The 22,281-nt window shown below is 37.7% G+C and overlaps 1 protein-coding gene across 2 annotated transcripts in view; it reads right to left on the reverse strand.

The window, feature by feature from the left end:
* Nucleotides 1-11,992: 11,992 nt before the first annotated feature.
* LOC128654470 (mitochondrial ornithine transporter 1) overlaps nucleotides 11,993-22,281 on the reverse strand; it is a 137,682-nt gene continuing 127,393 nt past the window's right edge. The window contains exons 6-7 of one of the 2 annotated variants that reach the window (XM_053708398.1): nucleotides 17,192-17,350; nucleotides 11,993-16,583 (exon numbers count right to left, since the gene is read on the reverse strand). In XM_053708398.1, coding sequence (XP_053564373.1) covers nucleotides 16,459-16,583; nucleotides 17,192-17,350 — 284 coding nt within the window. In that variant the 3' untranslated portion in view covers nucleotides 11,993-16,458. Of the gene's footprint in view, nucleotides 17,119-17,191; nucleotides 17,351-22,281 lie in introns of both variants that reach the window. The other variant, XM_053708399.1, reaches the window with a different exon arrangement.

Below are 22,281 nucleotides of genomic sequence, written 5' to 3' on the forward strand. Positions count from 1 at the left end.
ATTTAGTTATTAATAGTAGGTTTCATTTAGATTTTTTTTAATTATATTTGTTAGGGGGTGTTAGGGTTAGGTTAGACTTAGGTTTAGGGGTTTATAACTTTAGTATAGTGGCGGTGACGTTTAGGGCGGCAGATTAGGGGTTAATAAATGTAGGTAGGTGGTGGCGATGTTAGGGGCAGCAGATTAGGGGTTAATAATATTTAACTAGTGTTTGCGATGCAGGAGTAAGGCGGTTTAGGGGTTAATAACTTTATTATAGTGGCTGCGATGTCCGGAGCGGCATATTAGGGGTTAATAAGTGTAGGTAGGTTGCAGCGACATTGGGTGCAGGAGATTAGGGGTTAATAAGTATAATGTAGGTGTCGGCGATGTTGGGGGCAGCAGATTAGGGGTTAATAAGTATAATGTAGGTGGCGGCGATGTGGGGGGCGGCAGATTAGGGGTTAATAAGTATAATGTAGGTGTCGGCGATGTCGGGAGCGGCAGATTAGGGGTTAATAAGTGTAAGATTAGGGGTGTTTAGGTTCATGTTAGGGTGTTAGGTGCAAACATAAATTTAGTTTCCCCATAGGAATCAATGGGGCTGCGTTACAGAGCTTTACGCTGCTTTTTTGCAGCTGTTAGGCTTTTTTTCAGCCAGTTCTCCCCATTGATGTCTATGGGGAAATCGTGCATGAGCACGTAAAACCAGCTCACCGTTGCCTTAAGCAGCGCTGGTATTGGAGTGCGGTATGGAGCTCAATTTTGATCTACGATCACTTCTTGCCTGTTAACGCCGGGTCTCTGAAAACTTGTAATACCAGCGCTGTAGGTAAGTGAGCGGTGACAATAACGTGCAAGTTAGCACCGCACCCCTCATAACGCAAAACTCGTAATCTAGCCATTTATTTGTACAGCAGAAATTTAAGCTTAGGAGCCTGTCCTTTTTTGGTTCAGCGCCTGGGTAGCGCTTGCTGATAGGTGTAGCCAATGTAGCCACCAATCAGCAAGCACTAACCAAGGTTTGTTATTTCTTGTAATATTTTTTTTTATTTTTTATTTTTATTTTGTGTAATGGTAGGTTTTTTTATTTTGTGTAATGTTAGTTTTTTTTTAATTTTTATTTTTTGTAATTATTATTTTTTAATGAAGTTCGTATTAAGTGTATTTTAATTGGGGCTAAGTTAGGGGGTGTTAGGTTAGAGGGCTTAGTTATTAGGTTAATACTTTGCGTCGTGGGGGTTGACGGTTTAGGGGTTAATAGTTTTATTAGATAGTTTGCGTTGTGGGGGGTTGGGGGATAAGGGAATAATAGGTTAATTAGGTGTTTGCGTTGAGGGGGTTGGCGGATCAGGGGTTTTAAAGGTTAATTAGGTGTTTTCATTTGGGGGTTGGCGGATTAGGGGTTAAGTACTTTGCATTGTGGGGGGTTGGCAGTTTCGGTGTAAATAACTTTTAATAGACATTGCGATGTGGTGGGTGGCAGATTAGAGGTTAATACATTTTAATAATCAAATAATAATTTTTCCAAGAATTTCAAGAAGAGAAAACGCAATGTTAGGTATATCTCATTATTAAAATCAAGCATATATTCGCCACTCCTGATACCTTAACAATCACCAGACCCTTTATGGCGTGGCGATATTTATGTACAAAGCCCTTACTACAGAAATGTTTTTTTGTTTTTTTCCCTTTCCAATAAATACACCGTTAAAAAGAGTTACAGAATGTTATACTACCCTATGCCAATCGGGATCATGTAATTCCTTACAAAAATATGTTTAGCTTTCAATGAAATCTACATACTATGTGCAGTCCAAAAAATATAAAAAGGGTTGTATAGCCACCAATAAAATAGCCTAGTCGTTTGTAGAGTTAAGTATCTAGTAGACCACCACTATTTGGGGTCTTATTAGGGGATTAGTTTGGTGGATGCCAATATCATTAAATAGGTTTCTATTTTAGATGGGGGAAAATGGGGAAGAAGAAAACAAAACAACAACAAAAAACACACACCCAAGGCAAGTCGTTAGATAGACCATGTTGTTGCAGAGACCCCAGTTCTATGTTAGTTTATGGGAGTAAAAACTGTGGCCGACGTGTGAAAAAAAAGCGCGTAACTTGTCTGCTACGCCGTATAAGTGATCGCTTGATTCAAAATAAAAATGTCAACGCTGGGTTTTGCGGACGTCGCCAAATATGTGATCGGGCCCATAGTGTATATTTCACATTTAGCAATAAAACAAAAAATAAGAGCATAGTACTGCACTTTTATCATCATTTTATCATTATGTAGTTTTGTCAGGGTGCTCTGCCACTTTTAGATTGCTAAGTCATGTGCAAGCAGGCAGCAACATCCATAGTAACGTGCTGGTTACTATTTACTTTTTGCCTACACTATACAGGTGCAATGCGTTGGGTTAGCACATTTACGTTCTTACCGGTACACTAACTTGTTTAAAGGGAAATGAAACCCAAATTTTTTCTTTCAAAAATCAGCATGCAATTTTAAGCAACTTTCTAGTTTACCCTTAGGGGGCAATTTATCATTGTCTGTCCGACATGATACGCTGTAGTGTATCATGTCCGACAGACATTGCTGAATGCTGACAGCATACGCTGTCGGCATTTAACATTGTACAAGCAGTTCACCAGAACTGCTTTTGTAATGCCGCCCCCTGCAGATTCGCACCCCCGCCCTGTCAATCAGCCAGATCGTATAAGATTGAGCAGATTGCAAACTGCAGCCTCAGAGGCAGCGGACCAATTTTGGAGCAGCAGTCTTAAGACCTCTGCTTCATAACTGCTGTTTCCGGCGAGCCTAAAGGCTCGTGCGGAAACAGGGACATCAAGCTCCATTCGGAGCTTGATATTTATGGCCCCTTATTATCAATATTTCTTGGTTCTCTTGGTATCTTTATTTGAAAGAGCAAAAATGTAAGCTTAGGAGCCGACCCATTTTTGTTTAGAACCTGGGTAGCGCTTGTTGATTGGTGGCTACATTTAGTTGACCACTCTCCTTGTTTTTGGATAACCCTTTTGCCTGCTGCCCGTTACAGACTTTTAGACTACTTTCACCTTTGCCTTAAGATTTGATACTGTTTCTGCTTGTCTAGATCCTGATCTTTGCCTGTCCCTAACTACCCTCTGTATAGGGGTCTGTGGTTCTGATTTGCTTGTGCTGTTGTAACCAGCCTAACTGCTCTTCTGTTACATAAAGTCTCATCATTCTCCCAAGCTACCATATCACTGTAGATTGGTCCCTAAGGTACACAAAGACCCCAACCATCCACCCGGTCGCCCAATAGTGTCGGGCATTGGATCTTTGGGAGAACACCTAGGTGAATGGTTGGACAATATATTGCAGCCATTTGTAGTCGCAATGCCAAGCTATGTGAAAGATACCACACACATAATTAATATTATGGAAAGACAAGACTGGTTTTGCCACTCCAAGTGACTGACTATTGATGTCTCATCTCTATATTCCTGGATCCCCCATGACCTGGGTTTTAGAGCAGTGGAATAATATTTACTATTAAAAAGTAATTACAGTTCAGACCTAATTGAATTCATTTTGGAGGTACTTAGGTTCCTTCTAACACATAATTTTTTTCTCTTCAACTACATTTATCATTTACAAACCCGTGGCACAGCGATGGGGGCAAAATTTGTCCCTCATATGCAAATTTGTTCCTTGGATGGTTTGAATCCTCATTCATCAATGGTGAATTAAATCCTTTTTTTGACTTGATACAAGTTAACGCCAGGTACATATGATCTTATAATAATATGGAGAGGTACTGAAACACAGGAAAAACACTTTGTAGACTATCTAAACTCTAATGAGATTAACCTAAAATTTTTTATTTTTTTTATTTTTTTTCAAATATATTTTTTATTGAGGTTGTAAAGCACATTACAGTAAATATTCATCCATTGACAATAAGGATATATCAGTAATTATATACCCTAAAACATATCAGAGAGATAAAGACAAACCCATTCTGGGCATGAAATTTGTACATCTCTGGAAGAAAATCAGAACCATATCTATATGATAAAGAACAGTGTCAAGTATTTGTTTCACTGTCATTATAAACAACGAAATTTACAATCAGAATCCAGCAAACAAAAGTACAATTATTAGACAAATATAACCTGAGTGGAGATAGATGGTAATGGAAATGGAACCTCTTTTTTATATATGATGGAAATGGTCCCCAAATTGCTGTTTATACATTTATTTAATCTGTTAAAGGGACAACGTTTGAGGCAATTGGGGGTTAGATTTTATTTGGCCACTTTTGGACCAAGTTAGCGGGGAGGGGGAAAGGAAGTTCAGCGGGCGAGAGCCGCTCACAGTGGAATAAAGGGGGAGGGGGAATGAGGGGCGGAGTCCTGCAAAATGTCAAGTTCTGAAAGCGGAGGGAGTAAACAAAGGTCACCTTCTATAAACAGAGGGGCATACATCAAATAAATAAGTTCTTGTATATTCAGTCGAAAGGCAGGGACAGGGTTCACTCAGAGTATAGTGATGAGCAACATAAGGTGTATCCAAAGGGCACAACATTTCCATAGAATCCCGTTTATATGTCAGTATATTAGGTTCTATTTGAGGGTTATAGATAATGTTCCATATGATATATGGCAGCCAGGTTCTTTCTCTGTTAAGGCTATCTAGTATACTTCCACATGGATTAGGAGATTATGCTCTAGGGACTTGGCCATTGATCTACTAGTGTATCACTATAGGAATTAGATGTAAAAATTATAGAGAAATTAGAAACTTTCTAGACGTAGGCATTTTTGAGAGCATATACATTCGAGTGAAGTTCAAACAGACTTAACAACAGAATCATGCAAAGCTTAAAAATCTTTATCTCAGGGATTAAATGAGCAGGAACGCTGTGCCCAAGGAGCTTAGGATAAGAAAAAGGAAAGAAGTGACCTGTCTGAGAACGACACATGAAACTGGTGGGGGCAGATATCATTTTGGAGGCCGTACTTAAAGGGTTATACGTGTACTAAAAATTTCAACAGAGGCCAAAAATGTCTATATTAGACTTATTGCTAGCTTAAACTGGGGGCGCTGTGTTAGTCCGTTTGCTATACCCAATCTACATCCCTATACTGTAGGGCTCAATACAACACTTATAACTGCACACAAGTTAAATCTATATGCTAAAGGCCCTGTATTAAACTCGTTACTATACATAATATATGCCCATATACGAGGGGTCCCATATAAGACTTGTTACTATATGTAAACTTACGGGGACAAGTTTAACAGTAATTTCTCCCTAGAGCTAACTTTTGGGTATCACCAGTCTTATCATTATAAGTATTTATATAAACAGTCAGGATATGACACTTATACTCTGATATCGCAGACGTTAATGTCTACATGATAAATGTCTCTTGTACAATAAACAGCTTGGGAACTAGCATAATGTTAACTAAGACGCCAACTACCGCAGATTGCGCAGTACTCTGAACTCTCAAGTATATGTAGAGGCTCTAGTAGACTATACTTCATCCTTACATGGTACGCATCATAACCAAAGATATGTCGTCTAGGACAGGCTGGGAAAGGAGCGTGAGAGGATAGGCATAGTAATAATTTGCTACAATACCAAATATCAAGTGAACCACATATGAAACTGAGTCAACCTGCATCTCAACCTAGGGAACACTTTAGTCTGGGCTGCATACTAAGAATTGTTTAAAATAACTCAAAAATAGGGAACTTGCTAAATATTTCAGAAGTGACATAACACAACTAGCAGTTCACACATGGGTAACACGGGTAACAACATATAGGAATTATGAGCAGATGGAGAGAATGAGATATCATATTAACAAAAATAAAAAACAAACTGCAAATAACTGGAGTTGATCTATGCGCTGTCAGTTAAGTTATCATATGTGAAATTGCAACGGCAGCTACTAACATGGCTGCAGCATAAAAATCATAGTGAGAAGTCATCAGCAAACCCTATCGCTAAACAAGTTGTAAAGGGGGCGGGGTTACTTAATAATAATCTAAAGAGAGAAGACCCCAGGTTAAGGGTTAACAGGATATTAGAATTTTATATAGGCAAAAATACATTTTAGGGAACATGAAATATCATTAAAGCTCATGTAAAGAATAAGTCAGCATGAAGTTAAAGTGGATAAGAGAGTGTCTTATATAGTGCCACATAAGTAGCCTTCATGTGTATGCTGTGCATACTCACTATAGGTCAAGCCTAATGCAATCTCACTTACAATCAGTCATACCAGCTCTAGATCATTAATGATATTAACTGAACATAGAAATATAAAGTCACTCTAAAGAGGGACAAAACAAGCAAGCATTGAGGGTCGACATAAACTACGTTAACTTCAAATAGGTATGTGTCTAGGAGAACATAAACATTTACAGGCTACATCACACCATTTGGAGTTATGTACGGTATGATAAATGAATGTTCTCATAGCAAGGGAGTTTTCAGCCTACACCGAACTTGTGAGCAAAAAAAATACAGAGTTCAAGGCATTCAGCTATTTCCCTGATGATCCTCCATGTTGTTTGCCATTCTGAGGGGAGATCTGCAACTGGCTTCTGTGAACAACTTAGTAAGCGGCTTAGATCTTTTATTACCATTGCCAAGTGTAGGAGTACCGGGCATCGCCATGACCCTCTAAGACCTTTTGAAATTTGGATGGGATTTGGGTATTTCCCCCTTTCAGGTGAAGAGTGTAAATCCCCCATAGCAATTTTTGGTAGCGTTAAATCTTTACGGTAAGCACCCTGCAATGACCCTGCCGCAATGAACGGTCTCCGAAAGTCATCAGCCTGCAAGACATCCAGGGCTGCTCTGAAATCCGGAATCCAGCTCTCAGGGAAATAGACATCTGTCAAAAGCAGGGTAGTAGCGATCTGCAGCATTTTATCCCCAACACTCAGCTCACCTCCATCCGGCTTTAATAGGACTGGACCCCTCTTCACTTCCAGGCTCCTCTTTGCACCTAAACGTACGTCTTGTACTGAAAATTCTATGCAGGTCCGCGGCATCTCTGGCACTGATGCTGGTGCACTGTTATTAGACTGCGAGGTCTCATCGCACTTGTCGGGATCTGTAGGAGCCGCCATTTTAGATAGAGGAGTAGTTCCTGTGTGACATTGATCTCTTAGTACAAGTTTTAGATCATGAAAGTTATTGTCCATCTGCTGCATCAGTGTCCGTAGCGACTCCTGTGCTAGTTCAGTGAAGCCTGCCATATTTGGTGGTGTAGTCCAGGGTCTAGAGTAAAATAGGTTATGGCTGTAGATCAAGTAATCCCTGCTGCCACACGGAGATGTCTGTTAGGTCGTCGCTGTGCAGGTGCCAGAAAAGATGCTGGAGGCCGCAGTAAACAGAAGTTATAAAAAGGTTGCCTTCCTCCTTATAAGAGAAGAACTCTACTGTTGTTAGGGAGTATAAATTAAATGTATTATAAGCTTAATATCTGATGGTTTTGCAGGAGCTCAAAATGTATACGTCCTATCTCTTCTGAAGCTGGCTCCGCCCCCCGAGATTAACCTAAATTTTACTTATTTGATAGATTAAAACATAATACAATACCTGGATGTCCAACTGACTGGCAAACAAAACAAAACAGAACTATACAGAAAACAAATAGCAGGAAACTATGGCAGATTTGTGCCACCCACAGCATCTTAAAAAAGGTATCCCAAAAGGACAATTCATTAGAATATGGAGAGTATGTACTGATCTTGAGACTTATAACAAACACTCTATGGAGCTTGTAGGAAGACTTAGAACAGGACAAATCTAATGAATATGAGAAAAACAGTTGCTACAATAAATAGGGATTCCCTCCTAAAACAACAACAGAAAAACAAAAAACATAAAAAGTCTTGCAATACTTAAAAAGAATCAAATATATACTTTGCTACCCAATATAGTAGTCAGTTTGGAGAAATCCAGAACATTATAAGAAAAAATCTTGGCATCCTATTACTAGACCCCCAATGTAAACAAATTTAAAGGAAGGTATAACATTTGTCTCAAGAAAACCACCCACTATTGGGAGTAAAGTCATCAAATATGTATACAATAAATAATGAAACTCGATGCAGTGAAAACTGGCTAACAAGAAAAGGATTATTTAGATGTGGAAGGCATTGTAATGTCTGCTTGCACTGCATAACTGGTTCTGAGGCTAATTTAAAATCAACACATTTTGCCCACTGTATCAAATACAAGTTGGATTGTTGTTCACAATATGTTGTGTACCTCATAACCTGTGGGGTATGTGGCAAGCAGTAAATAGGCTCCACCAGTCGTAACCTAAAGGATAGGATCCGTGAACACCTCACCTCCATTGACAGACATCCACCAAAACCCCCTGTTGGCAAACACTTCTTTTATCACAAGGAAAAGAAAAAACACTTCTCTTTCAGGCTATTGATTTTATCCCAGCTAGCAAGACAGGGGGAGATATAGACAACTCCTAGACAGAGAAGTACAATGAATCTTCAAATTTGGAACAAAAGAACCCCATGTTATAAATTCCAGATGGGTCATAGATCTATATCAGGGTCTTTAAACAACTTCCTCTTTTGTTTCCTATATATAGGAGTATAAATAATAACAATTAAACTCATGCATCTAGATTCCACATATCCTAGGCTTTTTATTATTATTATTATTTGTAACACCTACCATATAAAGGTTTGCAATCATATATATACATCACTTATATGGACTGAATTTGGTATATGTAAACGCTGTGTAGGGGCTGCTCATTGCAAATGTTTAAACTAAGTATATACCTAACAATCACCGAGATTACGAGTTTTGCGTTAACAGGGGTGCGTTGCTAACGAGCTTTTTTTTTAAATGCTCCCTTAAGACAACGCTGGTATTACAGGTTTTTTTAAACCCGGCGTTAGCCGCAAAAAGGTGAGCGTAGAGCAAAATTTAGCTCCACATATCACCTCAATACCAGCGTTGCTTACGGTAGCGGTAAGCTGGCTAAACGTGCTCATGCACGATTTCCCCATAGGAATCAATGGGGCAGATTCAGCTGAAAAAAAACCTAACACCTGCAAAAAAGCAGCGTTCAGCTTCTAACGCAGCCCCATTGATTCCTATGGGGAAACAAAAGTTATGTCTACACCTAACACCCTAACATGAACCCCAAGTCTAAACACCCCTAATCTTACACTTATTAACCCCTAATCTGCTGCCCCCGACATCGCTGACACCTGCATTATATTATTAACCCCTAATCTGCAGCTCCGGACACCGCCGCCACCTACATTATCCCTATGAACCCCTAATCTGCTGCCCCCAACATTGCCGACACCTACATTATATTTATTAACCCCTAATCTGCCACCCCCAATGTCGCTGCCACCTTTCTACACTTATTAACCCCTAATCTGCCGCCCCCATCATCGCTGCTACTATATTAAATTTATTAACCCCTAAACCTAGTCTAACCCTAAGTCTAACACCCCCCTAACAAATATAATTTAAATAAAACAAAATAAAATTACTACAATTAAATAAATTAATCCTATTTAAAACTAAATACTTACCTATAAAATAAACCCTAAGCTAGATACAATATAACTCATAGTTACATTCTAGCTAGCTTAGGGTTTATTTTTATTTTACAGGCAAGCATGTATTTTTTTTAACTAGGTAGAATAGTTATTAAATAGTTATTAACTATTTAATAGCTACCTAGTTAAAATAAAGACAAATTTACCTGTAAAATAAATCCTAACCTAAATTACAATTACACCTAACACTACACTATCATTAAATTAATTACATAAACTAACTACAATTAAATTAAATAAACTAAAGTACAAAAACAAACACTAAATTACAGAAAATAAAAAAATAATTACAAGAATTTTAAACTAATTACACCTAATCTAATCCCCCTAATAAAATAAAAAAGCCCCCCAAAATAATAAAAATCCCTACCCTATACTAAATTACAAATAGCCCTTAGCTTAGGGTTTATTTTATAGATAAGTATTTAGTTTTAAATAGGAATAATTTATTTAATTGTAGTAATTTTATTTAGATTATTTTAAATTATATTTAAGTTAGGGGGGGTTAGGTTTAGACGGCGATGTTAGGGACAGCAGATTAGGGGTTAATAAAATTTAACTAGGCGAGTGCGGCAGTTTAGGGGTTAATATATTTATTAAAGTGGTGGCGATGTCCGGTCGGCAGATTAGGGGTTAAACTTTTAATTTAAGTGTTTCCGATGTGGCGGGGGCCCCTCGGTTTAGGGGTTAATAGGTAGTTTATGGGTGTTTGTGTACTTTTTAGCACTTTAGTTAAGAGTTTTATGTTATGGCGTCAGCCCATAAAACTCTTAACTACTGACTTTTAAATGCGGTAGGAGTCTTGACAGGAGAGGGTCTACTGCTCACTTCTTCCAAGACTCGTAATACCGGCGTTAGGCAAGTCCCATTGAAAAGATACGCAATTGACTTAAGGGAATTTGCGGTAAGCTCGAGTCGTGGAAGAAAAGTGAGGGGTGGACCCTCTCCTGCCAGACTCGTAATACCAGCGGGTGTTAAAAAGCAGCATTGGGACCTTTCAACGCTGCTTTTTAAGGCTAACGCAAGAATCGTAATCTAGCCGAATGTGTTGCAGCCCTAACAATGTATATATATATTTTCCAAATACCCATCTAAATTCAAATATTCATCATATTACTCAGTACATACTATGGGGTATATTTACCATGGTGCAGACAGACATGATCCGCTATAGCTATCGGCATTTATCATTGCACCAGCAGTTCTTGTGAACTGCTGGTGCAATACCGCCCCCTGCAGATTTGCGGACAATCGGCTGCTAGCAGGGGGTGTCAATCAACCCACTGCTTTTTAACTTCAGCTTCAGGCGGACCTGAAGTGGAGTGGGTCGGAAGCAGCATCCGCTGCTTCATAACTGGACCCCTATAGCTCTGTTTGGAAACATAAGTAACTAATACAAATCTTCACATAAATATGTTTCAGATTCATGAATTACAGTACCTTCTGGATGTATAACAAAATACAAATACTTATATGACACGTTTAGTAGAGTGGATTGTCTATGCCTATATTTATGCTTATCAAATCATTGTAATTGTGATTCGCTTTTTCCCTTTATGCCTCTATCCATTTGAATTGTTACAAATATGAAGTTGCGCTGTTATTGATGCAATGTAAAGGTTATAATATCAAAAGCGATCACTTGGATTGATGTAGTTTAAGTGTCTTTTAATCAGTGTTTTTGTTTTATTTATGTTTTGTCTACTTTATTGTGTTGCTGAAATCTTTCTGACGTTTGTGCACACCAGACAGGACGAAACAGTTAATCTACATCTATAAGCTCAGAATGGGCAGTCTGGATTGCTCTTATGCCTTAAAGAATATACGTCATGATTGGAGACAGAATGTTGTGGCTACTTAAGATAGGAAACACATGTCCCAATCTATCTTTGAGAAAGTGCGAGATTCGTGCGAAATGCATCAGTTACCGCTACTCCATGAGTTGTCCTTTTAAATGCATACAAATAAATATTTTACTTTTTACTTCTTACATTAAGGCTGTGCATGGTATTCTTCTGCAAATATTGATTACATCTCTTTATTGGAGTTCATTTTATTTCCTTATCTATACCACTGTCTATACATACCTGTGGGTTGGAGGAGACCACTGGGTCTGACGGTGGGGCTTTTTGGCATGGAGGGACGAAACGCCTACTCCTGATAAAAGGTTTCATTCTCTATTACCTTGCCATTTTTGTGTACCTGTGCGTTGTTGCGCACATACCTCTGTTGTACACTGTGAGTAAAGGCCTGGGTTTTACTCAGTGTGTTGGGACAGTGACAAAATTTGCCACTTGTCAGCCTCTGGGTCCTTTCCTGGACATTTATTTACTATTGGCCTGTCAATTTTCATTATTACTATATCCCAAATTTAAAATACAAAACAAGTAATGAGTTGGAATTTTTATTTTTGATACTCAATGCTAGTTTACAGGTGTATGACATAACAAAAATACAATTTATTTATTTTTTCCTACAAACACGTTTAGAATGGTTCTGTATGGTTGTTGTCAGTTTTGAGTCCCAACAGTTATTTCAAATACAAAACTAAACATAAATGAGCAATTCCTCTTATATTTAATACTCTTCAGCTGGTATAAAAAGCCATTGATAACACATAAAGGAAAAATGCATTTTATAGCAATGCCCCTTCAAATAGCACACAATGCAAGTAGAATATTAAAGGGACACAGAATTCAAACTTAAACTTGCATGATTTAGACAAAGCTTCCAATAATAAAAAAGCTTCCAATTGTATTATCACAATTACTTCTTTTTCTCTATATCCTTTGATAAAAAATAAATCTTTTCCATGACAGTATACTGAGTAGTCTCAGGAGCGTGCGCATATCTTGAGCATTATATTGCAGCAGTGTTTAAAATGATTCTAACAATCCTATAGTGCACACTCTTGTGCCTATCTCAGTATGCTCTCATGGAAATACACTAAGTTTCAGTAAAGGTCATCAAGAAAAACAGGTAAATTTGATGACAGAAGGTTTTTTTGTTTTAATAGTTTGAATCATGAAAGTTTATTTGACTTCCATGTCATAAACAAATGATGCACTGCTATATTTTAGATTTACTGAAAATAAGCAGTTATTGGCTGTCTGCCATATATGTTAACACAGCAATATATTTAGGAATATATCACGTATAGGAACATAAATACACACTGAGGCCCCAATAATCAAAGATTCTCCATCTTGGAAAGAAATTATAGTGCATACATTACAGGGGCTAAACTCACTGAATACTCGTAACCTGGAAGTCCCAGAGAGATGACAGATACCCCCATAAAGTTCTCCGCTCAGATGAGATGATCTAAAATGATCCTCGAGCACTGCAAGGTCTTTCACAAGAATTTGCTATATTTCTCTAAGGGGAGTTCCCTGCATTTCTCTACGTGAAGAACAGACTAGTGCAATATAGAGCTGCATGGAATGAGAGTTTTGTTTTATTTACACTTTGTGCGTGTATTTTATTTTAGACCAGATTGGGTCTTTTAAGTTTTATTACACTTTGCACTTTCTGTTTTGCATTTTAATGCATTTAGACTCTATACAGCAGTGACTTTACAAGTTCTGATTATGCTTTAAAAGTTTCTGTGTCATTTTAACAAATTAGTATCATACTTTGTATATTTCTGTGTATCTTTTTACAATTTACATTGCACTTTGTATTTGTTCTATCGTAAAATAAAACTGACAGTTTCAGAAAGTGGGAGAGACAAGGGAGTTCTCTGGACTGATTAGGGGAGATCCCAGGTTATGTCTGAAGCTCTCTCACAATTCTCATGATATGCTCTAAGCATTTTACGATTGCTAGTCTCACTTATTTATCTTGCCAGCTGTATGTAGGTGAAGTTTGCTCACTTATATAACTGACAGAAAAGTAATGTATACTAAACATAGGAGTAGTGTATTTTAGGAATGTGATCTCCCTATAGAAAAGCAGCTTCAATTCCATAATGTAAGGTTGGATAAATACATCTGGAAATAATGAAGTTTAGCTATTAAAAAAAAATCAGCTGAAATAGATTTTGCTAACTATCCTTCTACATCACCCTATTGGATAATCAAAGACCAAGCTGCTACTTTAGCTAGGAAACAGAATATAAATACAGGCACAAAACCCTTTATCCAAACTTATTGGGAGTCAAAAAGGTTTGGATTTTATAATAATCATATATTTGCATCTATAAAATGGGACACTTTGGGAATGGGATGGGCCAAGTGTAATCAACCATATCGTATTCAGGCAATATTTACACAATACAGCTTATACCTGCAATCTGAAGCTAGTTTTTTTATCATTTGTAATACTTTAGTATACATAGTACCATCAAACAATAGTACAGTACTGTAATCAGACAGGTAATAGTTGTTGTTTTAAATAAATATTGATTGGCATTTGTATTTTAGATCACAAAAGAAAACCAAACAGGCAGGCAGAGAAGATTGTGACTCACTGGCAGGGAAATTATAATTTTTAACAAATTTATGTAGAAAAACATAATGTAATGAAAAAGTCTGGATTTTGGAATTATGGATTTGTACCTGTAATAAATCATTTTAATGTAAAAAAAAGAAAACCTGAAATTCTGTAAGGAAAATAACTAATGACAAGGTTCATAATTATTGTGTTCAATATATAGTTGTTTTGTTATGTAAATAATCTAATGTCTACCATAGTTTACTGTTCTTAATAGTCCTAAATTAAAACAATGTGTAGATTTGTTAAAAGCTCTACATAAAAACACAGTTTATAAAGTTTAGTAAAAACTACATTTTCATATGAATGGAAAACCCCCTAAAGCTATGTATTTATATCTATATCTATCTATATATCTATCTACAGTATATCATAAACGTGTGCATATATATAAATATAAATATATATATAGTACTCTCTTAGGAACGAACAACAGCTCCATAGGTTGTGCTATTGTGATTTTACACCTGGGAGCAGCCTCTTTTTGCACAATATATATATTGATGTGAGCATTGTGTAAAGTTTCTCACAATGGAAACACATTTCATGAAGCTCCTAAAATACACTTCTGCTTATGTTGCTTCCAGAGACTGTTTGGTAATGAGTGATGCAAAATGATAGGTTATTTTTCATGTGCCCCGTGCATTAAAGGGACAATAAAACCCATTATTTTTCTTTCATGATTTAGATAGAACATCAAATTTTAAACAACTTTCTCATTTACTTCTATTATCATATTTTCTTTGTTTTCTTGTTATCCTTATTTGAAAAGCAGAAATGTAAGCTCAAGAGTGTGCACGTGTCTGAAGCTCTATATGGCAGCAGTTTGCAACAATGTTATACATTAGCAAGTGCACTGGATGGCCACACTATTTGCTGTCATGTAGGGATTCAGGCATGTGCACGCTACCTACCTAGGTATCTCTTCAACAAAGAATTACATGAGAATGAAATAAATTTGATAATAGAAGTAAATTGGAAACTTTTTAAAAATGGTATTCTCTATCTGAATCATCTGAATCATGAAAGACATTTTTTGGGTTTAATGTCCCTTTAACACTCAGCGGCCGGACTGCCTTGTGGAAAAGGTGGGATCCTATGACAGTGCCACATTTAAAGTCGTTGAGATGTTCAGTACGACTCATTCTACGACAACCTTTGTCTATATGGATTTCATAGCTATGTGCTGGATTATAGGCCCCTGTTATCAATGCGTGTGGCTGAAACACGAGCTAAATAATTAGTAACGGTGTCCACATAGCTTTGGCTATATAGCGTATAAATAGGCACATAACCAACATCCACCCATCTAGAGCAGGCCATGTATTTGTGTTTTAAAACTGGATGAAAACCGCAATACATAAAACTATGATATGAAAAAGTGTGATAATAAGAAGGGTTATAAAATGTTAGAGAATCCATGGCTTGATTGCTAGGCCATTTCCGGGGCACTAAACTTGGATGGATGGACAAACCCCTCTACTCTATCATGAAGAGGTATGGTCCCCCCACCTTATTAGAAATCTGGAAACATGAAATCTGTGACAGTTAGATGGTCATGAGGTGAATACTGTGGTTGTACTGCTGCAAGGCACTATGCAATGTTTTTAATGTATTTTTAAAACTAGATATCTACTCTAAAGCTGGTGCTGATAGGAGAGTGTACTTAGCTGCTGATAGGTCAATACACTCTCATACGCTAGTTTAATTAGCAGATGATCTAGTGCAAGTAGCCTACCCACCAATCAGCGGCTTTGTAAGCTCTGAGGCTGACACTGGCACATGCACATGGTGCTCATCTGTGTTTTATAAATGGTTAAAGTAGCCTTTTTCTGATTGAAAGATCAGACCATTAGCATGGTAGGTCTATATAGCCCTGTATAGTATTTACTTCATAGACAGTTATGTCTCTTTAATACAAGCGTGATTACGTCATAAACATGTATGCTTACTGACTTCTATATAGCAAATTAATGCCATACATAGTTTATATCAATAGGTTTCAAGTAAATTCTGTAAAAATTAACCAATATAAAAACCGTACACTGGTTAAAATCTAGTAACAATGGGGTATATTTATTATAGTGCGAGCGGACATGATATGATTTAGCGTATCATGTCCGCTGCACATTGATAAATGCCGACAGCATATGCTGTCGGCATTTATCATTGTACCAGCAGTTTTTGTAAACTGCTGGTGCAATGCCGCCCCCTGCAGATTCGCGGCCAATCGGAGCTTAATAAAACGTCCCCAATGTCTCTTCCCACATGGAGAAAAAAAGTAATATGAGAAAAGTCTTTTCCGGCACAATATTGCAGTACAACCCTGAGAGGACAAAAATGGTCCCAGTTTTAACCAAATGTTAATATGAATCAATTTGCTTTAGCATTAGCTTCCTGCTGTATTCGTAGGCTAAAAACAAAGCACCGTTGGCTGGGAATGCACGGATCAGGGTAGGTGTCAGTCCAGAATATAATGTCAAGATTCCTGCAACATAAACAAATGTAAATCAAGTTAGATCATATCACAGCCAATTAACGCCTGTTTCTTTCTAAAATGTAAAAAAACTAAAAAGTGCTTAAACCTGCTCCTTAAAGGATACTGAACCTCATTTTTTATTTCATTATTTAGATAGAACATGCAATTTTAAGCAACTTTCTAATTTACTCCAATTATCATTTAGCCACCAATCAGCAAACACTACCCAGGTGCTGAACCAAAGATGGGCCAGCTCGTAAGCTTACATTCCTGCTTTTTCAAATAAAGAGAACAAAGAAAAAATGATAATAGGAGTAAACTAGAAAGTTGCTTAAAATTGCATGCTCTATCTGAATCATGAAAAAAAAATGGGTTCAGTGTCTCTTTAATTCTTTGGGCATCAAAAACATTCTTAGTGACTTGTGACAACATAGATAGATATATTGATAGATAAATAGATAGACATTCAAGATCTATAATTGTACTTAACTCCCATTTGTAAATATTAAGCAATTGAAACTTTATAAGAGACCACTGATATCACCTGTGGGAAGAGGAAGACAAAGTGTAAGGACCATGTAGACAGCAAGTTACTTTGTTATAAATCAGATGATTACCTTCACTTTTCACAATGTTTGTAAATGTTTTTATAAACCCAGCTTGTCTACCCATCATGGAAAGGACTTGAATTCTGGATTTGACACAGTCAATTGGATACACAACAAGCCATAAGGCAAGTCCTCCGAAGCCACCACTTATCATCAGTGCAACAGGACCTACAGAATAACATTAAAATATTAGTAAAGAGTGTGTAAACCTGTGGATAAAAATGTGACCAACCTAGATAGAAGTACATCATAGCGAATCAATATTTAGAAATATGCAGGTTCACCTTTGTATGCTGGGGTAAAAAAGAAAATCTGTGAACAAAACAAGGAGACAAGGCTGCTAGGGAACCTTCTCAAATCCATCCAACTGTCAAACATACACTTTCAGATCTGGAACTAGTTAAAGGGGCAGTCTACACTAGACAACATAAATGCATACCTTAGTATGTTTGCAGTTCAGCATCCTGCACACCTTGTCACATACAGCAGCCGGAATGGCAAAAAAATCTTTTAAAAAAGAATACTGTCTCTGGCCATACTGTCTCCTCCCCCTCTTCCTTCACACTCCTTATTGTGTCTTTCTCTAGCCTTTAACTCTTGGGCATGTAGCAACAAGTATTGTGTCATCTGGCCAATCACATATGTGCAGTGTGTGCATAGTCCAAACGGACTGCCTTTTTCAGAAGGAAAGACATTTTGTAGCGCATCTTCTCAGTTGGTAGTGTGTGAATACAGTGAGTGTTATTATGCAGAAAGGGTTTTACAACTTGTACTAAACTAAGGTTTATGTGAGTCACAGCTCACCACAGTCCCAGAGATATACAGGCTGTGCTGCCAGTGTGTTCTACACTGTACTGTGTGTGCTCTGAGCTGTACCAGCATACTATGTTCATGGTTGAATCAGCAATATCCATTCTGTACTGTGTGCTTTGCACTGTACATATTCAGTTCTGACTAAAAATGTATAGTTGACAGCGCCTAAGTTCTCATAAAGGCTATTAAAGGTCACCTAACAGACCCAGAATAGAAATCAGAATAACATATAACTAATAGGAGCGCCTACAGGCTAAAGTATGATACCAGGCAATTCATATAAATACAAATATAAATAATTACATTTATTGTAGCAGCTTAAAAACATTAAATAAATTGTAAAGATGGAGCAAATCTCAATAAGAGATTCGAGAAGTGAATCTTAAAGTAATGTGTAGTCCAAATGTCCAATAAGTGAGGTGATCCTCAGAAATCAGTAAAACCTTAATCCATAGTAGACTTAAAGTGAGATAAAGTGCCCGGTTTTTAAAAATCTGATTAAAAACAGGGGCATTTTATCTCATCAAAATTTACATTTCACTCGTGTTGTGAAAATACTTACCTTTTGGACTTGAAAGCCGCTGCATCACTTCCCCTTCCTGTCGCAAAGCCTCTTCCCGGGTCTAGTAGATAGGTAGAAAAGAAGAGGGCGCCAAAAGTGCACAATCAGTGGTACTGGGTCTTTGCACACGCAGCAAACAGTTATACTTACAAATTATAATGCACTTGAGAAGTGCCACAAACGCCTGCTGGACCTTTATCAGCTGTCCAGAAAGCTATCCTCCCGCAGTATTATGGAGTCTCCAATGGAATAGTAGTCACACACAGACTGTGTGTTTCCCTTTAAGGCACAGTCTCCCAGGCTCTGTTTTAACAGGATGAAACCCTCACAGAAAACCTGTATCACCCAAACCTTTTGTCTAATGTCTATTAGTTCTCCAAGGTGGAGACTTCCATTAGCCAGCCTGGGTCTAAAATGAGGAATCCAGCTTCCTCCAATCACGGCATTGAATCAGACACTGATTCCCACGGGGGGGAAGCCGTGATTGGAGGATGACCGATCCGTCATTTCTGACGTATGAAGTGGCTTGCGACGACCGGGGAATCGCTGGAGCAGCTGTCAAGATTAAAAGGTATTTTCACAACACAAGTGAAATGTAAATTTTGATGAATTAAGTGCCCTGTTTTTAATCGGATTTTAAAAAAACGTGCACTTAATCATCTAAATTTACATTCACTTTAAGTCTATACATATAGTGCACTATAAGAACAAAAACATTTTTAAAAAAACAAAATTAAAATTGAAAAATAGTAGAATCCAAAATAAATATATATATATGTAGGTAAAGTTTAGATCTTTGTGAAGTCCTTGGTGAAATTGTGCAAATCCGCTGTGGATAACCTAAAAAGGGAAAATAAACAAAAATGTGCAAAATCTCAAAGTGCAAGCCAAATAGAGATTTGCTTACCAGTAGAAAAACTCGAGTCTCAGTCCTTTTATTATTATTATTATCAGGTATTTTTAGAGCGCCAACAGATTCTGCAGCGCTATAAACATAGGCGGTATACAAGATAACATTTATAGGGATCAAATGGGTAGAGGGCCCTGCCGAGAGTTGCACTTTTGTAGTCGGCTCTTATGAAGGCAATCTACAAAAAGCTGGGCTCATAGGTTTACATTCCAAGGGGTTCAATGGAGTTAAGAAAGGTTAGTGTAGGTTGTATGCATCTTTGAACAGCAGAGTCTATAGGGAGCGCTTGAAGCTGTTAAAACTAGGGGAGAGTCCTGTGGAGCGAGGCAGGGAGCTCCAGGATGGAAGCCAGTCCGGAGAAGTCCTGTAAACGGGAATGTGAGGAAGCAAAAAGAGAGGAGGAGAGTAGCAGATAGTGAGCAGAGCGATAAAGGCCCAAGCTGGGATGAAATGCGTTGACAGATATAAAAGGACTGATGCTTGAGTTTTCCTACTGGTAAGCAAATCTCTATTTGGCTTACACTTTGAGGAGATTTTGCACATTTTTGTTTATTTTCCCTTTTTAGGTTATCCATAGTGGATTTGCACAATTTCACCAAGGACTACACAAATATCTAGAGGCTTATTTATTAAAGGTCTGTCGGACCTGATCCAACAGTGCGGATCAGGTCCGACAGACCTCGCTGAATGCGGAGAGCAATACGCTCTCCGTATTCAGCAATGCACCAGCAGCTCTTGTGAGCTGCTGGTGCAACGCCGCCCCCTCTAGATTTGCAGCCAATCGGCCGCCAGTAGAGGGTGTCAATCAACCCGATCTTTAGACCGCTGCTTCATAACTGCTGTTTCTGGCGATCTTGATAAATGGGCCTCCTACACTTTACCTACATATAAATATATTTTTCTATTTTATTTTTATTTTTAATTTTATTTGAATTTTTAACTTTTTGTTTTTATAGTGCACTATATGTGAAGTCTTATTTAAAGGGACATGAAACCCAACAGTTTTCTGTCAGGATTCAGATAGAGAATACATTTTAAACAACTTTCTAATTTACTTCTATTACCCAATCTGTTTCATTCTCTTGGTATCATTTGTTGAAGGAGCAGCATACCACTAATGGTTTCTAACTGAACACATGGATGAGCCAATCACAATCCATAAAGCTATGCAGCCACCAATCAACAGCTAGAACCTAGCTTATCTGCTGCTACTGAGCTTGACCAATTAAACCTTTCAGCAAAGGATAACAAGAGAAGGAAGCAAATTAAATAATAGAAGTAAACTGGAAAGTTGTTTAAAATTGTATTCTCTATCTGAATTATGAAATAATTTTTTGGGGTTTCATGTCCCTTTAAGTCTACTATGGATTAAGGTTTTGGATATTACTAATTTCTGAGGATCACCTTTAGGTATTAAGACACTAATGTTTCACTTATTGGACATATGGGGGCCGAATTATCAAGCTCCGAATGACCGCTACTCCATAACTTGTCCGCCTGCTCTGAGGCGGCGGACAGAAATCAACCCGATAGAATATGAAAGGATTGATTGATATTTGTTGCTAGCGGCCGATAGGCCGTAAATCTGCAGGGGGCGGTATTGCACAAGCAGTTCTGGTGAACTGCTTGTGCAATAATAAATGTCGACAGCATATGCTGTCGGAATTTATCGATGTGCAGCAGACATGTTACGCTACATCGTATCATGTCCGCTCGCACTTTGATAAATATGCCCCTTGGACTACACATTAGTTTAAGATTCACTTCTCAAATCTCTTATTAAGATTAGCTCCATCTATACCATTCATTTAATTAATAAACACAGAGATTACAAGTTGTGCGCTAAGCAGGGTGCGTATATAACGCAAAAAAATGAGCAGTATCGCACTCCCAACATCGCTACTACTATAATAAACCTATTAACCCCTAAACCGTCATCCCCCACATTGCTACTACTATAATAAACCTATTAACCCCTAAACCGCCACCCCCCCCACAATGCAAATAACTCATTTAATCACTAAGCCCCTAACCTAACACCCCCTAAATTAACCCCAATTACATAAAATAAAAAAATACTAAGTTAATATTATAATTAAAAATCCTAACATTAATTTAACCCCTTAAGGACCAAGGTATCCTGCAATACCCTTTCTTAAGCATCCGATGCAGAGAGAGGCACTCTGTGTGTGAAAAAAACAAACAGGTTAAATTAAAATAGATATCTAAAATTACAAAAAATAAAAGTTAAAAATTACATAAAAAATAAACCAAATTATCAAAAATAAAAAAGTAAACCTAATCTAATACCCCTATAACAATGAAAAAGCCCCCCCAAATAAAAACACCCCATAATCTAACACTAAGATACCAATAGCCCTTAAAAGGGCCTTTTGTAGGGCATTGCCCTAAAGCAATCAGCTCTTCTACCAAAATAAAGTACAAGTTACCCCCTTAAAGTAACCCCCCCACCCCCAAAATAAAAAAAACTAACACTAAAAAAACCTGACACCCATTGCCACTAAAGGTGCATTTGTATGGGCATTGCCCTTAAAAGGGCAATAAGCACTTTTGCAGCCCATTAAAATAAAAAATTCCCTAATCTAAAAAAAATAAATAAACCCTCACCCCCCAAAAAAGCCTAAGTCTAACCCGCAAATAGGTACTCAACGTTCCTGAAGTCCGGCGGAGAAGGTCCTGTTCCAGGCGGTGAAGGTCTTCTTCCAGGCAGCAACATCATCATCCAGCGCGGGGACCTCTTCTATCTTCATCCAGGGATAGGATGAGAGCTACTGAAATCCTATTGGCTGAAAT

The sequence above is a fragment of the Bombina bombina genome, chromosome 3 (assembly GCF_027579735.1).
Source record: "Bombina bombina isolate aBomBom1 chromosome 3, aBomBom1.pri, whole genome shotgun sequence".
Lineage (NCBI taxonomy): Eukaryota > Metazoa > Chordata > Amphibia > Anura > Bombinatoridae > Bombina > Bombina bombina.